General features: G+C 42.6%; 1 protein-coding gene across 1 annotated transcript; it reads left to right on the forward strand.

Moving 5' to 3' along the window:
• Positions 1-2,818: 2,818 nt before the first annotated feature.
• On the forward strand, positions 2,819-23,496 carry LOC119733399 (sperm-associated antigen 1-like). Its single transcript, XM_038206976.1, has 7 exons — positions 2,819-2,891; positions 5,690-6,124; positions 14,574-14,764; positions 15,156-15,348; positions 15,995-16,114; positions 17,800-17,928; positions 23,353-23,496. Exons 2-7 carry the CDS (start codon positions 5,755-5,757, stop codon positions 23,493-23,495), a joined length of 1,146 nt encoding a protein of 381 aa, XP_038062904.1. The 5' UTR covers positions 2,819-2,891; positions 5,690-5,754; the 3' UTR covers position 23,496.
• Positions 23,497-23,776: the final 280 nt, after the last annotated feature.

A 23,776-nucleotide genomic window follows, 5' to 3' on the forward strand; every position in this document is an offset into this window, starting at 1 on the left:
TTGATGTGGCCATCGGCGGCTATCGAACCCAGAACCTTTGTGTGGGGATTCCAAGTTTTTGCCGTGTGCCAAGTGTGTGAAGTCGATTTATGTCGGACGTCCTAAATCCACGTGGTTCAATGTGTGCGCAGTCCTCTTTTCTTTGCGTTTGGGAACGGGTGCGCGTGCAAAGCGTACATGTAGGTGGGTGATTCCATAAATTTAGGGTCCAATTTTGGTGTCCGAGTTACATCTGACTTATGTAAGATTTTGTAATTCAGGACACATGTCTCTGATTCTAAGAGTGATTATGTAAAGCAAACTACCTGGTAAACAAATAAAAAATAGTGTGAAGTCATTTTTATTGACACTTGAATGGCAAATTAACAGGTCCGGTGTAACAGGGACACCAAAAATGTCACACTTTTGGACCCCTTATTTATGGACATACCCAGGTGCGCAGATGATGATAGCGGGTCGAGGATAGATTTAGGAAAGTGTCAAAGTGTACCTGTATTTAGCAACTTATTTCTGGTGTCTATATTTGAAGTAGGAAAAACGAAATGTGTTCAACTATGTTGGGAGTGAAAATACCAATAGTACTGAGTAGACGAGAAGGGAATTAAATTTAATGACGTCTTGGAAAGAATTCCATATACGGACTCCAGTTATTTTCCTAGATATGACTTGAAAAGTACCAAAAGTTGTAAATCTGACGAAGAAACGGAAATTTAGGAGGGAAAAAATCAAGAGTTTCTTTAAAAATACTTTGACGTTTCCTGTCATGGCCCATAGAGGTGGAGGCTTATATGGAATTCTTTCCAGTGTTCCTAACGTGGCGCACTTGAACAAATCCCCAAAAATCCCACATTAACATTTAAGAAATTCTTTAAAGTTGTTAACTTCTGATAAATCATGATTATCCCAACTCACATACCCAACTACAAGTTTGTCACATTTACGTAAGCCGCATAAATCTGTGGCATCATGACTGTACCGCGTAGAGTGCGCGGGGACCTGGCCAGCTGTAGGGCGGCAAGGCATGCACGCGCACGCTGTCAAAATGTCAAGTTGGAAAACGGTCGAGTTGTCCGACCCCATGGGTACAAAGCCTATGGAGAAAATAACGTGCACAATGCCTATGGAGAAAAGAACGTGTACAAACACTATGGAGAAAAGAACGTGTACAAACCCTATGGAGAAAAGAACGTGTACAAACCCTATGGAGAAAAGAACGTGTACAAAACCTATGGAGAAAAGAACCTGTACAAACCCTGTGGAGAAAAGAACGTGTACAAACCCTATGGACAAGATATTGAGATATATCATCTCAATGAAGCATTTGTTGCAAAAATGATGATAAGACATGAATCTGGGACTGAGAAATGTTTCCAATTTCGTTAGGAAATACTTGAAATGACTTACCATAGACTTTGTTCATAAGCCCAAAAGTGGCATCAGGTTGCAAATTTTTTTTCCTGGCGTGTTTAGCATGTGTATCGCCACACCCGTACAACCAAGTCATTTTGTGTGTATAGGCTCCTTACATCAAAATGGATGGTTCAGACGACGATTTATTTCTGAATAAACGTCCTATTCATGCTCATTATGGAGAACAATTGTCCGACATGTGCACAGTGCGTTTGATTTCGTTCAAAGATAAAATCTTGAAGTACTTTGTTTATTTCTGTAGTGTATTTATTCTGGGCGTCTTTCGATTTTGAAGAAAAAAACTTGACACATTACACACAAAATTACATATAATGACACTCTACAAAGAATATGAAAAAAAACACCCTAGCTCTGTCCAAAAAAAATATTATCATACAAATTCCAAAAATTAATGCAAACCCCCCCCCCCCCCCTTCTCCCTGCTGTCACACCCCCAAAAAATTTGACGGTATAATGTCCGCCTGTTCAAAATACGGTAGACCATTCTGTAATGTAGTGTTAATAATCGTCGAATTTGAACAGCGCCCCCTATTGAAATGTGGTACCAGCCCGCCCCCCCCCCCCCCCCCCTCCCAGTATTTTATTTTATGGAGGCCAAGTGTCCGGCGGAAAAAAACCTGTGTACATTTTCAGATTTTTTTGCTGATGACCCCCCCCCCCCGCAAAAATTCCTGGATCTGCCCCTGTTACTGTATGTGAAGAGTGTCAAAGGGGTGGTTTGAAGTGTTCTGTTTGTTTACTTTTTGTCTGGCTGGTTCAAATTAAGTATCATTTTCAGTGATATGATTTATATTTATGTTTGTTGTGGGTGGATACTTGGACCGATATCAGTTCAAATAGTTGACAGAATACAGGCCACCTACAACGGCAGCGAGACAGAGGTTGATAATTACAGACGGTTCAAATGTCATTGCTGAGTGGTGCTTGCTTACATTGCATCAGTGATGTGAATCTCATCACTACACTTACTGTAGGCACTCATTGATGGTATGACAAGATTGGATATTTGCTCATCACTACGTGCATTTGATGGTATTTGTGTCCTCAAAGTCAAAATAAAGAAGTGGGGTAGGGGTGGGGTTGAATCTTTCGATGCTTGGGGTTGGGGAGGTGGGTGTGGCTGTCCAAAGTTCATACATGTATTGGCATGATGAGGGTCCCTTCCAGACAGGTTCTTATGATAAATGTACCATCAGCAAATAATGAGTATGGACATGGAGGCTCTGATACGGAGCATGGGGGTAAATGAGGAGAGGGAAAACATGGGCGGGGCATGCCCCTCCTCCACCCACTGCTGTTCTGGATGATTTTATGCACTAGAATGAAGGTTGCCAAAATGGTGTTTAAGTTCCTTCCCACACAAAGTTAACTGTTATGTCTTTATATCCAAACAGTAATGGACGTGTGAACTCCTTCACTGCCACAGTCAGCTACAGAGTAACGCCTTCCATGGGTTAAAGGTGAGTGAACTAATTGATCTACATGTATTAGACATAATGAAGTCACGCTTTGTTTACATGTGTGCTTTCCTACGGGAGCTTGGTGGCTCTCATGCCCACCTGGCTCTGATAGAAAAGCACACATGTAAACAAAGCGTGACGTCAATAGTTCTATTAATGACTGCAATACTTTCCTTTCTGCTGATAAGGAGTGTTCACCTTATTTAAACCATTGTGACTGAATGATGTGACTTGTAAAATAAACTGGGTCTCCAATTTAAAGTTTAAAGCTCCAACATGCTCAAATAAAAAACTACTTTGGACTTTTATTGTCAAGGTGGCAGGAAGTTTTGCTGGTCACGTAGCAAGAATTGTTTTTGGGGGTGGGGTGCTATATCACTGAAGGGCCAGCTTAGTGTATTGCTTTTAGCTGACTAACCAACTATCCAAACAACTGACAGACTGACCGACTGACCAACTGACAGGACCAACCGATCAAGCGATGACCGACCAACCGACAGGGCGACCAATCGATCCACCGATTGACCGACCAACTGTCTGATGGAGCGACCAACCGATCGACTGACCTACTGACTGACTCCCCGACTCCCCAACCGACGGATGGAGCGACCAACCGATCGACTGACCTACTGACTGACTGACCAACGGAGTGACCAACCAATCGACTGACCTTCTGACTGACAGACCAACGGAGTGACCAACCAATCGACTGACCTACTGACTGACTGACCAATGGAGTGACCAACCGATCAACTGACCTACTGACTGACAGAATGATGGAGTGACCAACCGTTCGACTGACCTACTGACTGACTGACCAACAGAGTGACCAACCAATCAACTGACCTACTGACTGACAGAATGACGGAGTGACCAACCGATAGACTGACCTACTGACTGACTCCCCAACGGAGTGACCAACCAATTGACTGACCTAATGACTGACAGACCGACGGAGTGACCAACCAATAGACTGACCTACTGACTGACTGACCAACGGAGTGACCAACCAATTGACTGACCTACTGACTGACTCCCCAATGGAGTGACCAATCGATCGACTGACCTACTGACTGACTCCCCAACGGAGTGACCAACCAATCGACTGACCTACTGACTGACTGACCGATGGAGTGTCCAACCGATCGACTGACCTACTGACTGACTCCCCGACGGAGTGACAAACCAATCGACTGACCTACTGACTGACGCCCCAATGGAGTGACCAACCGATTGACTGACCTACTGACTGACAGACCGACGGAGTGACCAACCAATCGACTGACCTACTGACTGACAGACCGACGGAGTGACCAACCAATTGACTGACCTACTGACTGACTCCCCGACGGAGTAACAAACCAATCGACTGACCTACTGACTGACGCCCCAACGGAGTGACCAACCAATCGACTGACCTACTGACTGACAGACCGATGGAGTGACCAACCGATCAACTGACCTACTGACTGACTCCCCGACGGAGTGACAAACCAATCGACTGACCTACTGACTGACTCCCCAATGGAGTGACCAACCGATTGACTGACCTACTCCCCGACAGACCGATGGAGTGAACAACCACTTGCCTGACCTACTGACTGACTGACCGACGGAGTGACCAACCAATCGACTGACCTACTGACCGACTGACAGACGGAGTGACCAACCGATCGACTGACCTACTGACTGACTCCCCGACGAAGTGACCAACAGATCCACTGACCTACTGACTGACTTCCAGAGGAAGTGACCAGCCGATCGACTGACCTACTGACTGACTGACCGACAGAGAGATCAACCGATCAACTGACCTACTGACTGATCGACTCCCCAACGGAGTGACCAACCGATCGTCTGTCCTACTGACTGACTGACCGACGGAGTGACCAACTGACCGACTGACCTTCTGACTGACTCCACGATGGAGTGACCAACCGATCAACTGACCTACTGACTGACTGACCGACGGAGTGACCAATCAATCGACTGACCTACTGACTGACTCCCCAACTGATGGAGCTACATGTACCAACCGATCGATTGACCTACTGACTGACTGACCAACTGATGGAGCTACCAACCCATCGACTGACCAGACTGACTGACCAACTGATGGAGCTACCAACCGATCGACTGACCTACTGACTGACTGACCAACTGATGGAGCTACCAACCGATCGACTGACTTTAAGTCAGTCGATCGGTTGGTCGCTCCGTACTGACTGACTGACCGACCGACTGGTAAACTCACTGGCCGACTGACTGACCAACCGACTGAGTCACCAACTGATCGATTGGCCGACCAACCAACCTCCCGACTGATAGAGCAACCAACCCACCGACCAACCAACCAACAGAGCGACCCGACCAACCTACCAACCAATCGACCGCTTGACCGACCGACCAACAGAGCGACCAACTGACCGATGGACTGACTGACCAACCAATCGACCACCCAACTGACCAACCAACAGAGCAACGAACTGATCGACTGAACGACAGATTGACTGACCAACCAACAGACTGACCAACCGACTGACTGACCTATATAGCAGGCATGCAACAATTCCTCAGATCCGCTAATTTTCTTGTGTTTTGCTTCTCGTGAATACCATTACAAATTGCAAAACACTGTACCAAGTCTTGTGGGGTTTGGAAATCCCTGGGGTTTTTTTTAATTCCCAGTTGCATGCCTGATATAATGACCAACCGGTCGACCAACGGACTGATGGACTAATTGACTGACCAACAGCATCCATTTTGTGATTTTACCCGATTGTACTTTGCACACACAGGATTATACCAGGTTGGACTACCGAAGCTGTCTGCAAGTAAACTGTGCCCACATCACCAGCGCTAAATGGCAGAACCACTGGATGAGGGAGCCCAAAGACGAAATGAGACACAAACGCTGCGGACACAAACTAACCCTGGTCCAAGCACAGCACAAGACATTCAGACAACTCCGACCCAACAAGTACCAGCTGGTAATGAACAACCTTCCCAGCAGGAACCAACGCAACAACCACCGCCACAACTACAGCCAAGACCGGGTGAGACACAAACTAACCCTGGTCCAAGCACAGCACCAACCAGTCAGGGAGCTCCGACCCAACAACTACCGGCTGATGGAGTGAGGGATGCTCAACAAACAACTCAGTCTGGCAGCATACAGCCTTCCCAGCAGGAACCAATGCCACAACCACCGTCTCAACTACAGCCAAGACCGGGTGAGACACAAACTAAGCCTGGTCCAAGCACAGCACCAACCAGTCAGGAAGCTCCGACCCAACGACTACCGGCTGATGGAGTGAGGGATGCTCAACAAACAACTCAGTCTGGCAGCATACAGCCTTCCCAGCAGGAACCAACGCAACAACCACCACCGCATATACAGCCAAGACCGGGTGAGACACAAACTAACCCTGGTCCAAGCACAGCACCAACCAGTCAGGGAGCTCCGACCGAACAACCACCGGCTGATGGAGTGAGGGATGCTCAACAAACAACTCAGTCCGGCAGCATACTGCCTTCCCAGCAGGAACCAATGCCACAACCACCGTCTCAACTACAGCCAAGACCAGGTGAGACACAAACATTTGTCTGTAAACCCTGCATGTTATGACTCCCCTGGCCCTGATATCGGTTCCCTGACAGCATCCTTCCCCTCCATCCTTTGCATTGACGCTATTAGGCACAATATACAGAATAGCATGAGTCCCTGAAACAAGGGGGACCGCACTGGTGACCTGCCCCCCTCACCCCATGGTGAATTACTCGGAGCATCCGTACTACACAATACCACAACCAATTAGTAACTAATTAAAACACCGATAAGGTCACACTATTCCAATCCCTCTAACAGTTAACGCTTAAATCCTTCCCACCTAAAAGAAACAAAGATTCACCCCGTTGAAGTTTGGACTGATATTCAACTTCCGGTGCGATTCTGCAAATTTCAAATTGGCACTGAAACCGAGGGCCTCAGTACTGAGAGAAATAAAAAAGAAAAGGTCATCAGACCTGGAAAATGCAAATGAGGATCACTCAGAGAGGATACGGCTTTTTGTTAATACAAATTTTCAAATGAATCATGCTTTCTGCCCAGCAACGTTGACGAAAAAGTCGTATCTGGTTTTTTTATCTTTGAATTTTTTACAGCAGATTAGTATATAAAGAAATTCACTAGAGTGAGATTTGAACAGACAACCTCTGAATCACCGTTCCAGTGCTCTATTAACTGACCTATTGAGCCATATTTTGCATTTTTCTGATTGGTGCCTCTTCACAGAACATAATTCACTATACTTACGTATTAGTACTCATCTATTATTGAATACATTAGGAAAGAAAGGCATAAAACCCTGTTTTATGTGACCACTGCCTCAATCCTGCAAAATCCTTCGGCAATCACTGTTAATTTGTTGAGGCAGAGCCAGTGACATCCTGGAGCAGTGCGGAGGATTAGTACCATGGGCGTCGCCAGGATTTTTTCTAGAGGGGGCCAAAAAATTCCTGTATTTCTCAACATATTCCGAATTTCTCAGTTTTAGAAGGGGGCTGGGACATTTTGCCCCCCAATAAAATTCATTAAATGTACACCACTATGACTTCGCGTCTCTTTTTTTTTTTCTTCTGTTTTTTTTGTCTTCCTTTTTTTTTTGCTTTTCCAGGTGGGGGGCAAGCGCGCCCCCTTCCCCCCCCCCCCCTCGCGACGCCCATGATTAGTACATGTATAATGTAGGCCTAAATATGTGTGGCTGAGCATAAACAACAAAAGGTCCAGTGCATCCTGCAAAATCAGACACACATTTCTGCCATAAAGCCTCAATTTTCTGCAAAATGTTCCATTTTGCCGAGAGGATATGGGGAGGTTAGGCCCTAAAAAGTTTCCAGTTTCTGGTTTGCACGTGCGTCGCTGTAGCCATGCCCGTCAGCAAAATTAACTAGACGGACGTTGTGTTTGTAGGTAAACAAACACCGAGCTGTTCCGGTGTTTTTTCTGTCTTTGAATGAAAAAGATTGATGTGGCCATCGGCGGCTATCGAACCCAGAACCTTTGTGTGGGGATTCCAAGTTTTTGCCGTGTGCCAAGTGTGTGAAGTCGATTTATGTCGGACGTCCTAAATCCACGTGGTTCAATGTGTGCGCAGTCCTCTTTTCTTTGCGTTTGGGAACGGGTGCGCGTGCAAAGCGTACATGTAGGTGGGTGATTCCATAAATTTAGGGTCCAATTTTGGTGTCCGAGTTACATCTGACTTATGTAAGATTTTGTAATTCAGGACACATGTCTCTGATTCTAAGAGTGATTATGTAAAGCAAACTACCTGGTAAACAAATAAAAAATAGTGTGAAGTCATTTTTATTGACACTTGAATGGCAAATTAACAGGTCCGGTGTAACAGGGACACCAAAAATGTCACACTTTTGGACCCCTTATTTATGGACATACCCAGGTGCGCAGATGATGATAGCGGGTCGAGGATAGATTTAGGAAAGTGTCAAAGTGTACCTGTATTTAGCAACTTATTTCTGGTGTCTATATTTGAAGTAGGAAAAACGAAATGTGTTCAACTATGTTGGGAGTGAAAATACCAATAGTACTGAGTAGACGAGAAGGGAATTAAATTTAATGACGTCTTGGAAAGAATTCCATATACGGACTCCAGTTATTTTCCTAGATATGACTTGAAAAGTACCAAAAGTTGTAAATCTGACGAAGAAACGGAAATTTAGGAGGGAAAAAATCAAGAGTTTCTTTAAAAATACTTTGACGTTTCCTGTCATGGCCCATAGAGGTGGAGGCTTATATGGAATTCTTTCCAGTGTTCCTAACGTGGCGCACTTGAACAAATCCCCAAAAATCCCACATTAACATTTAAGAAATTCTTTAAAGTTGTTAACTTCTGATAAATCATGATTATCCCAACTCACATACCCAACTACAAGTTTGTCACATTTACGTAAGCCGCATAAATCTGTGGCATCATGACTGTACCGCGTAGAGTGCGCGGGGACCTGGCCAGCTGTAGGGCGGCAAGGCATGCACGCGCACGCTGTCAAAATGTCAAGTTGGAAAACGGTCGAGTTGTCCGACCCCATGGGTACAAAGCCTATGGAGAAAATAACGTGCACAATGCCTATGGAGAAAAGAACGTGTACAAACACTATGGAGAAAAGAACGTGTACAAACCCTATGGAGAAAAGAACGTGTACAAACCCTATGGAGAAAAGAACGTGTACAAAACCTATGGAGAAAAGAACCTGTACAAACCCTGTGGAGAAAAGAACGTGTACAAACCCTATGGACAAAAAATGCACCTTTAATGTTACGTAACTTGACACTTGATGACGTCATGATTACGAATTTCTTCTAGGACCATCTGTGGATGGTGGTCTAAGTGTGTGCCAAGTCTGAGGTTGATGCAATTTAAGAAAGTGCCAAAGTGCCCTTGCTGAAGAAAAAACGTGTACAAATCCTACGGAGAAGAGTCTGAAAGAGAAAAAGAAAGAACAAAAAAAAAAAAAAATTAGAGGTATGCGTTTGTGGACAAACGCAAGCTGTTTCGGCTGTGACGTGTGTTGATGACATGACGACATCACCTCAAATTTCATAGATATTTGATACGTACATTAGTTACAAGCAAATGGAATCTCTAGTTATACAAATACCATACAATATAGGCCCTGACAATTATCCCTTTAATGACGGCACATGACGTGATAATGTTTGAAGCAAATCCAAGTTCGAAGCCAATAGAACTAGCACTTTCAGAGATAAATGGTGTGAAATATAATAAATACTATAACTTGAATGTTTGGTCACATGGTATGCGATGACGTCATGAAGGCGTCATCATGGTGTGATCATGACGTATAATGTGGTTTTGTACTCATAACACACCCTGGAATACTTGCGTACCAGCTTTGAACCCAATCGGACTGGACCTCCTAGAGATAGAGAATCTTGATAACTATAGCCGTCAGGTGATACTGTACAATGATACGTACGTCATTGTGGCGAAAATTGTTTTTGAGCCATCAGTGTGTGGTGTTGTTAAATCTAATGCGATCAGCTTTAGCAAACTGCCAAAATATAATTATTAGCTGAAGAAAACATGTAATCCTGTTTGTATCCAGCCCCCTAAAAGCCATGGCTAACCTCCAACACGGAGTGGCCTGTCATGACATTTGGCCTGCGTGTCATTTTGCTTGTGTCGATCTGTGACTTTGGCCTTACATGTATTGTCCTGGCTATGGCCATGAGTGCCGGACCAATGCAGTTGCACGTCACGAACATTTTTGGGCATTTCGTCACAGGAAACACTAGAGGGCAGCAAACAACTTTAACAGTAACATGATTCATGTTGAGAGTGAAAATACCAATAGTACTGAGCAGACGAAAAGGGAATTAAATTTAATGACGTCTTGGAAAGAATTCCATATACGGACTCCAGTTATTTTCCTAGATATGACTTGAAAAGTACCAAAAGTTGTAAATGTGACGAAGAAACGGAAATTTAGGAGGGGAAAAAACCAAGATTTTCTTTAAAAATACTGTTCCTGTCATGGCCCATAGAGGTGGAGGCTTATATGGAATTCTTTCCAGTTTCCTAACGTGGCGCACTTGAACAAATCCCAAAATATCCCACATTAACATTTAAGAAATTCTTTAAAGTTGTTAATCTCTGATAAATCATGATTATCCCAACTCACATACCCAACTACAAGTTTGTCACATTTACGTAAGCCGCATAAATCTGTGGCATCATGACTGTACCGCGTAGAGTGCGCGGGGACCTGGCCAGCTGTAGGGCGGCAAGGCATGCACGCGCACGCTGTCAAAATGTCAAGTTGGATAACGGTTGAGTTGTCCGACCCCATGGGTACAAAGCCTATGGAGAAAACAACGTGCACAATGCCTATGGAGAAAAGAACGTGTACAAACCCTAAGGAGAAAAGAACGTGTACAAACTCTATGGAGAAAAGAACGTGTACAAACTCTATGGAGAAAAGAACGTGTACAAAACCTATGGAGAAAAGAACGTGTACAAAACCTATGGAGAAAAGAACGTGTACAAACCCTATGGACAAGAAATGCACCTTTAATGTTACGTAACTTGACACTTGATGACGTCATGATTACGAATTTCTTCTAGGACCATCTGTGGATGGTGGTCTAAGTGGGTGCCAAGTCTGAGGTTGATGCAATTTAAGAAAGTGCCAAAGTGCCCTTGCTGAAGAAAAAACGTGTACAAACCCTATGGAGAAGAGTCTGAAAGAGAACTAGAGCTGTATGTCTGTTTGCAAACAGAACACAGGGCTTTTTCGCATTTTACAAATATTTGTTTCGTTTGTCCTTTTGCAGTCACTTTTCAGAGTGCTTTATGCAGTTAAAGGTTGTTCAAAACGCTTAGAATAATTCCTAAAGTATAATTTTATCAAATGATGTCACTTGCCCTGCAATGACGTCATCCTTAAGACCCTTCTCAATGCACATTTTGTCATTGTGATTTTGGTTTGAACCAAGTTTAATGTCAATCCGGTGAAAGAAAGTGTGCAATTTGTGGAAGCACAATAAAATTTAAAATATCTTAAAATTATAAAAACCAAACGATGACGTCATCGTGACGTCACTTTAAACTTTGTATACTAGTACCATTATTTACCTACCCATTAAGTTTCATGACAGTCGGACCTTTCCTTATATGTGTATTTTGAAAATCGCATTTTTATGACGTCATAATGATGTCAGATATTTTGTTCAAAATGTTGTGCAAATACCTTTTACCTAACAGACCAAATACACAAAGAATTTTTAATTTTGCATGTTACGTTCATGAGATATGGCTAAAAGGTCAAAAACCTCAAATATTCATATAAAATCTCCGGATGACGTCATCATGGCGTCACCTAATTGGTTTTTTTACCTATAACACATCCCGGTCTAGCCACATACCAAGTTTCAACCCAATCAGGCTTACAGTTCTGTAGATATAGGACAACATAATATGCACGTAAATTTTCAAAAATCAATAAACAAAATTGGGTGATGACGTCATCATGACGTCATAGTCTTGGCATAGTTTTTGTATGAGGGTCTTCCTTGGCTGTTACATTGATGACGATTCCAGATCGCCAAGTTATAGAAATGGTGGCTTGAAAACGTGTACAAAGTCAATGGGCTAACACGTGTACAAAGTTAACGGGCTAAACAAAATCCCACTGCAGAAAAATTGCACCTTTAATTTGTAATTTGCCTTTGAACTGAAACATTTTTATGAAATATTACTTGATATTCTGACCCTTAGGAATATGTTCAATCGAATGACAGACCGAAAAAAATACGATTTCTCTTTCCTTCTCATAGTAATTCTCGGCTGAGGTTCAGAACTACTCAGTAAGATATCAGTGTTGTGTAGGAAAAGACTTGTGGAAAATCCCACTGCAGAAAAACTGCACCTTTAAATACGTAACATAGGGCTTTTCGGCATTATGATTTTTTATTATACGCCCCTGACTATGCGTATGCATGAACATAAAATCTGTCAAGGTTAGCCGAAAATCGGCTAAAACGGTCACTGTGATGTGGACAGGATTTGACCTCGTCAACACGTGCTCTGCAGGCTGACTGACATACGATGTACAGTATGTGCGTAACGTACGTGTATGTACATGTACATATAGACGTTCTGTGCATGTTTTAGAGCAGAGGTATTGTCAACCTGAAGTTTTAAGCGTGCGCAGGGCATGTCCGAGTTCGCTTATTGCCTCGAAGCTTTGATATGTTTTAGACCTACCCTTAAATCGACAATTAAAGTAAAAACTAACATAAAAACTGCCATGGTTGATTTTTCAGGAATTTTCAAATGAAAAAGGGTCTTTTTATTATAACTTCCGGTCTGATGACGTCATTTGCCTAAAACTTCGCACACGTCTTAAGTGGGTCAAGGTCATTATATACACCAATATTTAGGCGATTCCGACAAACTTCGCCACAGACATCTATTCAAAATACTTTTTTGCTAATTTTCAACCTGTCGCTAGAGGGCGCTCGAAGATTGCATGACGTCATCTGTAGACGATTTGAAGAATACTTTTAGCCAAGAGACTAACACCGTTAAAAGCAAGTTCATTTCTATTACAACTTTTAAATAATAAGCCACTTCCGGTTTGGGCCTTTTTCGACCGGAAGCAAGGGTCACGTGATTGCACGCACACTGAATGAAATAAAGACCTCAACCTACTCTACCACTTGCCGGCAACAGAATGCTGCGGACGCGGACGGTTGATTTCTTATGCATTTTTAAATATTAAAAGTGTCACAATTTAATTGCCTATAAATAAACACTGGATGACGTCATCATGACGTCATCATATCACAATGTTGTTTGAATTAGGGTCTTTGCTTGGACAAAGATTGGTGTAAATGAATTACTGGCAAAGAGTCGAAAATGCCCTTTGAAAATCGACAATTTTTTCTTAATTTTTGTGTACAAAGTCTATGGGAAAAATTAAATATTCAAAAATCTATAATAAATTAGTCAATGACGTCACCATGACGTCACTCTTCGGGGCACATCTCTGCTATAAGGACTATGACTATGCTTAATTTGAATGATGTAAGACGAAGATTAATACCAAAAGTGGCACTGAGAAAAAACGTGTACAAAGTCTATGGGATTTAGGCGACAAAAAGAAGAAGAAGAAGAAGAAGAAGAAAGAAAAAAAATGAGAACAGAAAGAAAGGCTTTTTCGCAAAATTGCGAAAAAGCCAAAAAAAAAATCTTAACGAAAACAAGAGCTGTTTCGGTGTGTACACCGAAACAGCTAAAAATCTTAACGAAAACAAGAGCTGTTTCGGTGTGTACACCGAAACAGCTAAAAAAAAAAGAAAAAAAAAAAAGAAAAAAAAAAAATTTAACGAAAACAAGAGCTGTTTCGGTTGTAACCGAAACAGCTAAAAAGATTTTTTTTAATGTAAGATGATGTCTCAAAACTAACAAACTCACTGGTTTGCCTGGAATCCTGCTGCTGCACAATTTTAACGTGTTTTAGAGGTGGTTACGATCAAGTATTAGCTTTATGTGGCCTCTCTGGGCACCCATATATTTTGCACTAAATTTAGTCGGGCACCATTTGCACACGGTGTTGTAATTTTGTTATTGTGCGTCTGGAAGCCAGAGTGAGGGAGCGATGGTCGTGTATCTGTAAATGCATTTTAATTAGCGCAATATGTAAGGGAGCAGACTAATGACCAGCCTGGCAGCTCATGCGTGATGTCAATGTTGCTGTATGGTCTGACATTACCGTTTTCCCTGATGTTTGTCTTGACTATCTAAATTTCCTGAAGAATATTCGTGTCGGTCGAGATCGTAAGTGGGTCAGACTTCTCAAGCTTTATGGCCTTACTGAGTCATCTCAAGCTCCACTCTGAAGGATATTTTTGAGGGTTTTATGGGGATCGAAGTGTCATCTGCAACATACATGACATATCAGCCGATATTTGAAGAAGAAAAAAGAGGGGCCAAAAAAAGAAAAACCTGCGTCACCAGACAACTTTTGGGGCAAGCTCCATACCAGAAACCGCAGACTTTGTTTTGGTCTTAGGGTTAACGGGGGATTATACTGTAGAAAACTCTGTCCTTTTATGTTACATGCGATCATTTTTATTTTCAGATAATGTCATGAGAGCCCTGGAAGCAGATGCCAAGGAGCGCGCAAAGAAGCGTAAAGCAGAGGCGACGGTTCTAAAAGATCAAGGGAACCAAGCGTTCAACAAGGGTGATTACACACGAGCCGTTAAACTCTACACGCAGGGCCTGGAACGTCTAAAAGACTTTGTGGTGCTGTACACCAACAGGGCACAGGTAAACAAGTCAAGTCAAGTCTCTTATGAGCTAGTCCGAGTAACTAGGACTCCACAGAGACATGGTCGGGCGATAATGTTAAACAAGCGATCTGTTGAGTCCTAGTTACTCGGACTAGTTATGAGCCAAGATCCAAGTGGAGGTGAAGGCTTGTGAGAGAGATACGCAATGTTTTAATTTATTTCCTGAAAAGTTTTCATGTAAAGAAGAGAGAAAAAAGAAAGGAAAACATATCATTTTGGGAGGGGGGCCAACTCATCTTTACATGTATGTTTGCCATCCCAGGCAACACACCTGTTATCCTGTTAAGACATACAACGCTTCGTTGTTCACTATATATGCGGCAAATTCAAATCCCCTCTTTTCACTTATATCCCCCCCCCCCCCTCAGGCTTACAACAAATTGGAAAAGTTTACAGAGGCAATGGAGGACTGCTGGACTGCCTTGCAGTTGGAACCAAACAACGTCAAGGCATTGGTGCACCTCGGCAAGGCCCAGCAGGGACTGAAGGATTACGAGGTGGCTGTTACGACTTTCCAAGAAATCCTCAAGATTGACGAGAAATATGAGAAAATGGTCGCAGGTGGGTCAGCAGTGTTCAGGCCAAATGCACAAACATGTGATGCAATCATGCTAAATGAGTCATTTGTCGGCCCTTATCGAATTTTGTGGTTTTTTTTTACATATTTGAATAGAGCTGTATTTCAGTTTATATTTGGTGAAAACCCCACATGAATACAACCTTCTGTTTAGAAGTTATGGGACTTAGAACACAGGCAAAACAGAGAATCAAATAGAGAAATCAACGATTCAAAATAGTAGTGTTTATTACACAACAATAAACATGCTTTATTTCAGGTTATTGACATTAACTCTTTAGCAAAAATGCAACATTTTAAATACTTTATCGTGATATTTTCTCGGGGAAAAAAAGTTGACATTGAAAGAGGACGTGTAGCTCTCCAATTTTACAAAAAAGTCAATTTTGAAATTTTCACCCTGACTGAACTATTTTGGGCTGTATCTTAAAATCAGAATTGCCAACAAACGACTCATTTAGTTTGATCGCATCACACATGTGAATGTGAACGCGAATCTGAAGCTAATTTGAAGTCATTCAGGACACGTATTTAAATGAGTTAAAATGTTTGCAGATCCACAGTGCATTTATTTGCTGATAATTTTTGTGGATTTTTTTTCATTTTCCAACAATCTCACCCCTGTACTAGGCTACATTGCAGCCGTGAATCTAGCCGAGTCCACAGCCAAGTCTGATACGGAGGCTGAGAGGCTGTTTAGTGAGGGTGACGTCAAAGCAACGGGTGTTCATGAGATCGGACTCAGTGATGGTAAGCAAAAACTCTGCAATAATTTAAGAAAAATACAAATAAGAAATTGAATGTTTCTTATCCCAAAAATGTTTGTTTTACAGCATTTCATATAATCTTGAATTTTGGTTTCACTATAGACCCTTTGTTGGTTGTGCCATGGCAGTGGGCAGCAGTCGATTTCATAAAAAAAAGTGCGCAGCTTGTGCCATGAGTAAGACTTACGCAACAAATTTGTTGCCCAGCTGGGCAATAAACTTACGATCGATTTCACAAAGCTTGGCGCAGCTGCACAATGCTTTAAATAATTTAAGCATCTTTGACGAGGATAAAAGCCACATTTACGACGGCTGTTTGTGTGTGAATTTTTTTGTTTGCAAAACAGTCGTTGGATCACCTCAGCCCGCCATTTTGAAAATTATTTTGTCCGTCTTGTATCAACCTTGATAAGTTGTGCAATAACAAGCTCTGTGACAGTCCTGATATGCTGGTATTAAACATGTCATTTTCAGTCGCTACGCCACAACTTAGGCCACCTAAAATGATGGTGCAAGTAACATCGTAATTTATTGCGCAACCTGTGGACTTACGCACTATGTGACTTTAGTGAATTGTGTCATAATTGAAATGTTGCGCAACTTACACAATAAATTTTGGCTCAAGCAGAGTTGCGCCAATACGTAAGATTTTGTGAAATCGGCTGCTGGTCTGTCTTTTCTGCATTATTTTTTATATGGTGTAAGTCAAGGACACACGCAACATTATCAATGAATCGAGGACAGAAACCGAATCGAGGACTCCTCGGTTGGGAAATGTGTACAAACCAATGAGAGCTGTTGCAAAAAAGTTAAGGTACAAACAAAGGAAAAGGGAAGAGGAACAAAAGAAAATTCTCAATTTACACCATTAACAAAACTCCTGTTAACTCTTTAGGCCATCAGCATGGGGGTTTGGTCGGTATCGAATCAGGGCATAAATGATTATAGTGGGCATGCGCAAGGCATACCCCTAGAGTGGTAACAAGCATTTTGATGGACAATTTGAGAAAAAGGGTGATAACTCCTTAAAAGCTGCCACCGCTGCAATGCTATCACATATTTTCCAACTCTGGAGATGTATACCTTGCAAAAAATTGCTATGACGATTATTCCCCTCATTTGATACCGGTTGCCAAAATTTTGGACCGAGGCTGATGGCCTGCTTGTTAAGCACGATAACTTGAGAAATACTTTACTCAGGAACTTGACATTTCGTTTGTGGATTGTTCTGGATAGTTTTAACAGGCCTATTAATTTTGGGGCCAACAGGTCAAAGGTCAAGGTCACTATTGCTTAAACAAAAGAAATCTTGTCAACGAGTTAACTTGAGAAATACTTTACTTAAAGAACTTGAAATTTGGTTTGTGGGTTCTTGGTAGTCTTAAGAAGCCTATTGCTTTTGGGACCGACAGGTCAAAGGTCAAGGTCACTATTGCTAAAACAATAGGAATCTTGTCAACGCGATAACTTGAGAATAAATACGTAGGAGCTTTAAATTCGGTTTGTGGGTTGTCTGTTGTTCTTGATAGTCTTAAGAGGCCTGTTGCTTTTGGGGCCGACAGCTAGGTCAAGGTCACTAATTGCTGTATAGTCAGCATGAATGCTTGAGAAATACTTTACTTAGGAACTTCAAATTTGGTTTGTGGGTTGCTCTTACCGTAACCACAGTAACAGACAGTCAAGCAGCTCTGACCCAACAACTACCAGATGATCAACAAACAACTCAGTCTGGCAGTGGACAGCCTTCCCAGCAGGAACCAACGCAACAACCTCTGCCGCAACTACAGCCAAGACCGGGTGAGACACAAACATTTGTCTGTAAACCCTGCATGTTATGACTCCCCTGGCCCTGATATCGGTTCCCTGACAGCATCCTTCCCCTCCATCCTTTGCATTGACGCTATTAGGCACAATATATAGCGTAGCAGCGTCCCTGAAACAAGGGGGACCACACTGCCGACCAGCCCCCTGTCAGCCCAGAGAGGGGGCTCTCGGGATTGAATGGGACTTTTCACTTTTCATAGAGATCTGTGAAGTTCCAGTGTGCATGGAGGCCTAATTACTCCCCTGTTTTACTGGTAGTTTGATTAAATTACACAAATTTTAAACTTGAACTCAACGTACATGTACATGTTCAAGCAATTTGTTTTAATTGATACACTGACAATTTAAACTTGAAACAAACCATTAGAAAGCATCCTTGCAACAGTTTACAAACTAAGTCTATGCAGTTATTCAGAAGTAAATTACATGAAAATAATTATGCAGACAAAAATCCATGGTTTTCAAGTGAAGAACAGGAGAAACTTAAAAGGCTTGTAAAAGCAACAGTGTATTTTAAACGACAGAGCATCTAGAATCCAAAAATTTCCCGGTGCCCCTAAGCCGCCCCGGACCCCACGCCCTAAGACATTTCCCCTCCGCTCTCACATTAGTCCTCGGGCAGAAGCCCCTATTCGCATCCTTTCAACAGTGTTCAAACTATAAGCCTATCCAATTCCTTTTCATAAATAAAATGCATGAAAATAAATATGCAGACAAAAATACATGGTTATCAAGTGAAGGACAGAAGAAACTTAAAAGGCTTGTAAATACAAGAGAAAATTAGAAAACAAAAACAACATGTGTTACCGCAAACCGAAATGAAAATGAAAAAATCCTTAGTATCTTAAAACATTTTACTCTTAACCCAGGGCTATAGGGGAAAGAGAGGGCCAGGAATCACCTCAAATTTGCACCACAGAGCATCTCGAATCCAAAATTTCTCATGGCTTTTTATAATAATAATAATAATAACACAGTTTTTATATAGCGCTTCACACCAAGGTCTTGATGCGCTTCACAGAAAACAACAATTAAAAGCAATTAATGGAACAGGTAAGTTTTAAGGAGTGTTTTAAATTCATTTTCGGCATTGACAGTTCTAATATGGTGTGGGAGAGAGTTCCAAAGCTATGGTGATGCATGCATGAAGGAACGATGTCCATAAGTCTTAGTGCAAGTGACCGGCATACTGAGCAGCAATGTTGAGCTAGAGCGGAAGGTGCGTTGTGGCTGGTATACTTGAATAAGTTCACGGAGGTATGCTGGTGCTGAGCCGTGGATGCATTTGTGAGTTAGGAGTAGAATCTTGAAGGCGATTCGCTCACTGACAGGTAGCAAGTGAAGGCTGCGAAGAATAGGGGTTATATGTTGCCTGGATGATGTACGTGTAACGAGTCTGGCGGCGGAATTCTGAATGCGCTGAAGTTTCGAGGTTTGAGAATCAGGAATACAGTGTAGGAGACTATTGCAGAAATCGAGGCGGCAAGAGATAAAAGCATGGACAAGCTTTTCCGTCGTTTGTTGGTCGAGGAAATTTCGAATTTGTCCTATTTTGTGGAGAGCTAGGTAAGAAGAGCGGCATATGTTGTTGACCTGGTTTTGCATTCTACAGTTTGACGTGATAATAGTTCCAAGGTCACGGGCGCTAGTGACAGGTCTGGTGCAGGAGTCGGAGATGCAGATACTTTCAATTGGAATATGTTGCTTAAACTGAGATGTGATGTGAATGACTTCAGTTTTGTCGCCATTCAATTTGAGCTTATTGGTTGTGGACAAAGACTGTATGTGTGTGAGGCATGACTCCAGTCGCTGAATGACGTCAGGATGCTGCTGTTCTGTCATGGTGACGTAAAGTTGAATATCATCAGCGTAGATCATGCAGCTGACGCCATACGATGCAATGAGATCTTCCAGTGGAGATGTGTACAATGTGAAGCATAGTGGACCTAGGACAGACCCCTGTGGCACTCCAGTATTGACATTATGTGAGGGAGATGAAATCTTATTAATAAGTACAGATTGTTGACGATTTGCGAAATATGAGGTGAACCATTCCAAGGTGGAGTCGTTGATGCCAAAGCGATGATGTAAGCGTTGTAGCATGATATGGTGATCAATCGTGTCAAAAGCTGCCGAATAATCAAGAAGCACAAGAACGGCCTCTCGACCCTTATCAGCAGCGAGCAGCAGATCATTGTAAACACGTAGGAGAGCCGTTTCCACACTACGGTATTTACGGTAGGCTGACTGCATTCTACCTGCGAGATCGTGAGTAGCTAGATGACACTGTATCTGTGAAACTGCTGCACACTCTATAGTTTTCACGAGGAAAGACAGGTTGGCAATTGGTCGGTAGTTCCTCAGATTGTCAGGATCAAGATTCTGTTTCTTGATAAGCGGTGTGATGTTGGCAAACTTTAATGCATTGGGAAAGCAGCCATTTTGGAAACTCAAGTTGATAATGTTAGTTATAGTTGGAGTGAGCTCATCCAAACAATGCTTCAACAACCAGGTAGGTGCAGGATTGAGACTGCATGATTTGGATTTTGAGCTCATGATGAGTTGTCTTACTGCATTCTCAGACAACGCCCTGAATTGGCAAAATGATGCACTGGAACCAGGATCATGGACAGGAGCACAATCTGCATCTGAGTTGTCAAGTTCATTTCTCAGAGCTTTGATTTTGTCTGAGAAAAAGTTTGCAAAGTTACAAGCTAACAGTTCAGATGTTGAGTCAGAGGGGAGAATTTGCGATGATGATGTTGGTGTACTCATTGTATTGATGATATGAAACAGGCATTTGGAGTCGCAGTTTTCCAGTTGGCTCTTATGATAGTTAGATTTTGTAGCAGATATCAGTTGGTTGTAGCTACGACTCTGCTCTTTGAAAAGCTGCCTGTGAACCTCCAACTTCGAAGATTTTCAACGTCGCTCATGACGACGCAGCTCACGCTTGGCCGAATGGATGTCGTTGTTAAACCAGGGCGCGTGAGGACGGGCTCTAATGTGACGTTTTTGTGGGGGTGCGTGTTGATCAAGCAAATCTCTAAGGGTCTGCTCGTACTGAGTAACCAATGTGTCAAGATCCGTGGAAGGGGATGTGCATATTGGAGAATTCAAGATGTTCTGACGGAATACATCTAAGTCAATGTCACAGAGTTTGCGCATCTGGACATCCACATTAGCTGCAGCGGGGCGACCAATGGCTAACTTACAGATGACACAAGTGTGATCAGATGGCATATAATCACTTATGGTCAGTTGGGAGATAAAAGTGTCCGAAGACCTCGTTAAAAGAAGATCCAATGTATGGCCGGCACGATGTGTTGGGCCAGACACGTGCTGTTTCAGACCCGTAGATTCAAGGAGGTCACAAAATGTGGACGCCTCTCTATCAGATTGATTGTCAATATGAAAGTTGAAATCTCCTGCTATCATTATATGATTGGCATCATAAACGATATGTTCCAGCAATGAAGAAAATTCTTGCATAAAGAGTGTAGCTGTGGGCTTTGTGTTGAGCAATCTCTGAGGTCTGTATACAACTATGAGCCGGAGAGGTTCATTGGAAGGTGAATTAATGGACAAGTTGATGTGTTCAAAGGCATCATATGCTGTTACTTCATGCCGACGAACATGGAACCCCTTTTTTAGGCAAACAAGAACCCCTCCTCCAGCCCTATTCGTGCGAGGGATGTAGTAAAACTGAAAGTCAGGTAGGGTGTTCTTGAGATCGGCCAGAGTATGGTGATCACGATGATCACCACTCAACCAGGTTTCTGTAATAGCACAGATATCAATGCTGTTGTGTGCTATCATATCATAAATCATAGCAGTCTTACGTTTTACTGACTGGGAATTCCAAAGAGCAAAATTACAGCCAGATGAGAGCGTGGTGTCAGATGAAATATGCACAAGGTTGGTAGGATTGGAACCATATTGTCCCGAGGGCTGTTTACTCTCTTGTTTAGTACATGACGATACTAAGACAGGGATTTGTCTTTTCTGTTGCTTGGCCCATGATCTGCAGCCCCGTCGTGTGGGTTTTACAGCACAGATACCCAGTTCTTTCAGTTTATGGTAGACACCTGATGGTATCCTAGCTTTATGGTTGCGAATGGTCTTGAGATCATGGCTATTGTAAATCAGTGGAGTCATCAGTGTTAACAATGTGAAGAGCAGTAGCACCATTAAGGTGCACAAGTACACTCTGGAACCGGCCATCCGTAAAATAAAAGACAATGGACGTGAGTGTGTGCAGGCCCCCATGGGGAATATGGCTGCTGATGGTCCAAGGGGGTTTGAAAATCCACCAAAACAAAGTGTAAAATGTCACCAGAATTCTTGATCAAAAACCTCCAGGCTGGTCTAGTAGAGTCTGTGTCAGTAGAGCAGACCTATGCAAACTTTCTGGAGCAGTGGCAGCCGAAAAAATGATAGAAAATGATAAGCAATGTGGAGCAAAAAGGAGTGCAACCTACTGGCGCAACATCAACAGTATATTTTTATTAGCGGGCCCCTGACCCCACGCCGTAAGGCATTTATGCTCCGCGCTCACATTAGTCCTCAGAGCAAATGCCCCAACGCATTCTTGCAACAGTTTACAAACTAAGTCAATACGAATCTTTTTCCAAAATACAATGCAAGAAATATGAATACGAAAATACATGGTTTACTATTTTGAAGTACACAGTAACTTAAATGTTTAAAAGCAGAAGTATATTTAAAAAGAATCCTTATAATCTTAAAAGCTTTTGCTCAAACAATTCAGGGGTAAAGGGGCCAGGAATGGTATCAGATTGCACCACAGAGCATCTAGAATCCAAAATTGTCAGGGGCTTCACGCTCGTATTAGTTCTTGGAGCAAATTCTCCAAAGTTGTGCCCCCGTGTGAAGGGCAAAAACATAATATTGGTTTACATCACCCCAACGCAAATTCCATCTTATGGATAATATTTTAAAAACCTAAATATGGTGTTATTCACATACATGTACCTGTTATTCACATACAAGTACGAGTGAAAGTTGGGAAAAATCACTCGGGTGGGACTCGAACCCACAACCTCCTGCTTTCTAGTGCAGATGTCTTACCACTCGACCACCGAGCTAACGGCATAGTTTATGCGGTACCCGCTGCCATGTAAATCAGATTCAAACCAGCCAACCGATCCCGGTAGCTCGGTGGTCGAGTGGTAAGACATCTTCACTAGAAAGCAGGAGGTCGTGGGTTCGAGTCCCACCCGAGTGATTTTTTTCCAACTTTCACTCCGGAGGTAACACACTGAGTGTACAGTGTTTAAACGTCGGTAAAGGGCAAAACCTAATTTGATTTTATATCACCCCGTCGCAAAAATTCCATCTTATAACAGATATTGTAATTCTTGCTTTTGATTGTAGATTACCCACAAATAAGTGGAGCCAGCATAGGAAACACCGGCACGATCAGCGGTAGCCAGAATCCTGTCATTGTTGGTTCAAGTGCAGTTCATATCACTTACAACAAGTCGTCGGAGGAACGCGGTAAATATAATCTTGTTTGATGCAATGAAGTAGTTTGATATCTTAAATCAAGTGTTAATGTATTGGGGGGGGGGGGGGCAGGGGGAGGGTGGTTTACGGTTTTAGAATATGTGTTGAACATAGTTCCATGACTGTTGTAGTTCCCCAGATATATAGGACTTACAAAAAATTCAGATGACAATCGGGGCCCATGATGACGTCACTTTGGTATTAAAAGTATCTACCTACCCACCAAGTTTCAGTGATTTTGCCCTATCAAATAGGCCTTGCTTCTGACCTGCAGGAGTCAAGCATGGGAAGT

This window comes from Patiria miniata, unplaced genomic scaffold, assembly GCF_015706575.1.
Source record: "Patiria miniata isolate m_02_andy unplaced genomic scaffold, ASM1570657v1 HiC_scaffold_25, whole genome shotgun sequence".
Lineage (NCBI taxonomy): Eukaryota > Metazoa > Echinodermata > Asteroidea > Valvatida > Asterinidae > Patiria > Patiria miniata.

Excerpts from the sequence above, each read along its gene's own strand:
- LOC119733399 (XM_038206976.1), top strand. The coding sequence starts at position 5,755 with ATGGCAGAACCACTGGATGAGGGAGCCCAAAGACGAAATGAGACACAA. Across the intron at positions 15,349-15,994 it reads ATATGAGAAAATGGTCGCAG|GCTACATTGCAGCCGTGAAT; the intron begins GTGGGTCAGCAG and ends CCCCTGTACTAG. Across the intron at positions 17,929-23,352 it reads GCAACTACAGCCAAGACCGG|ATTACCCACAAATAAGTGGA; the intron begins GTGAGACACAAA and ends TTTTGATTGTAG.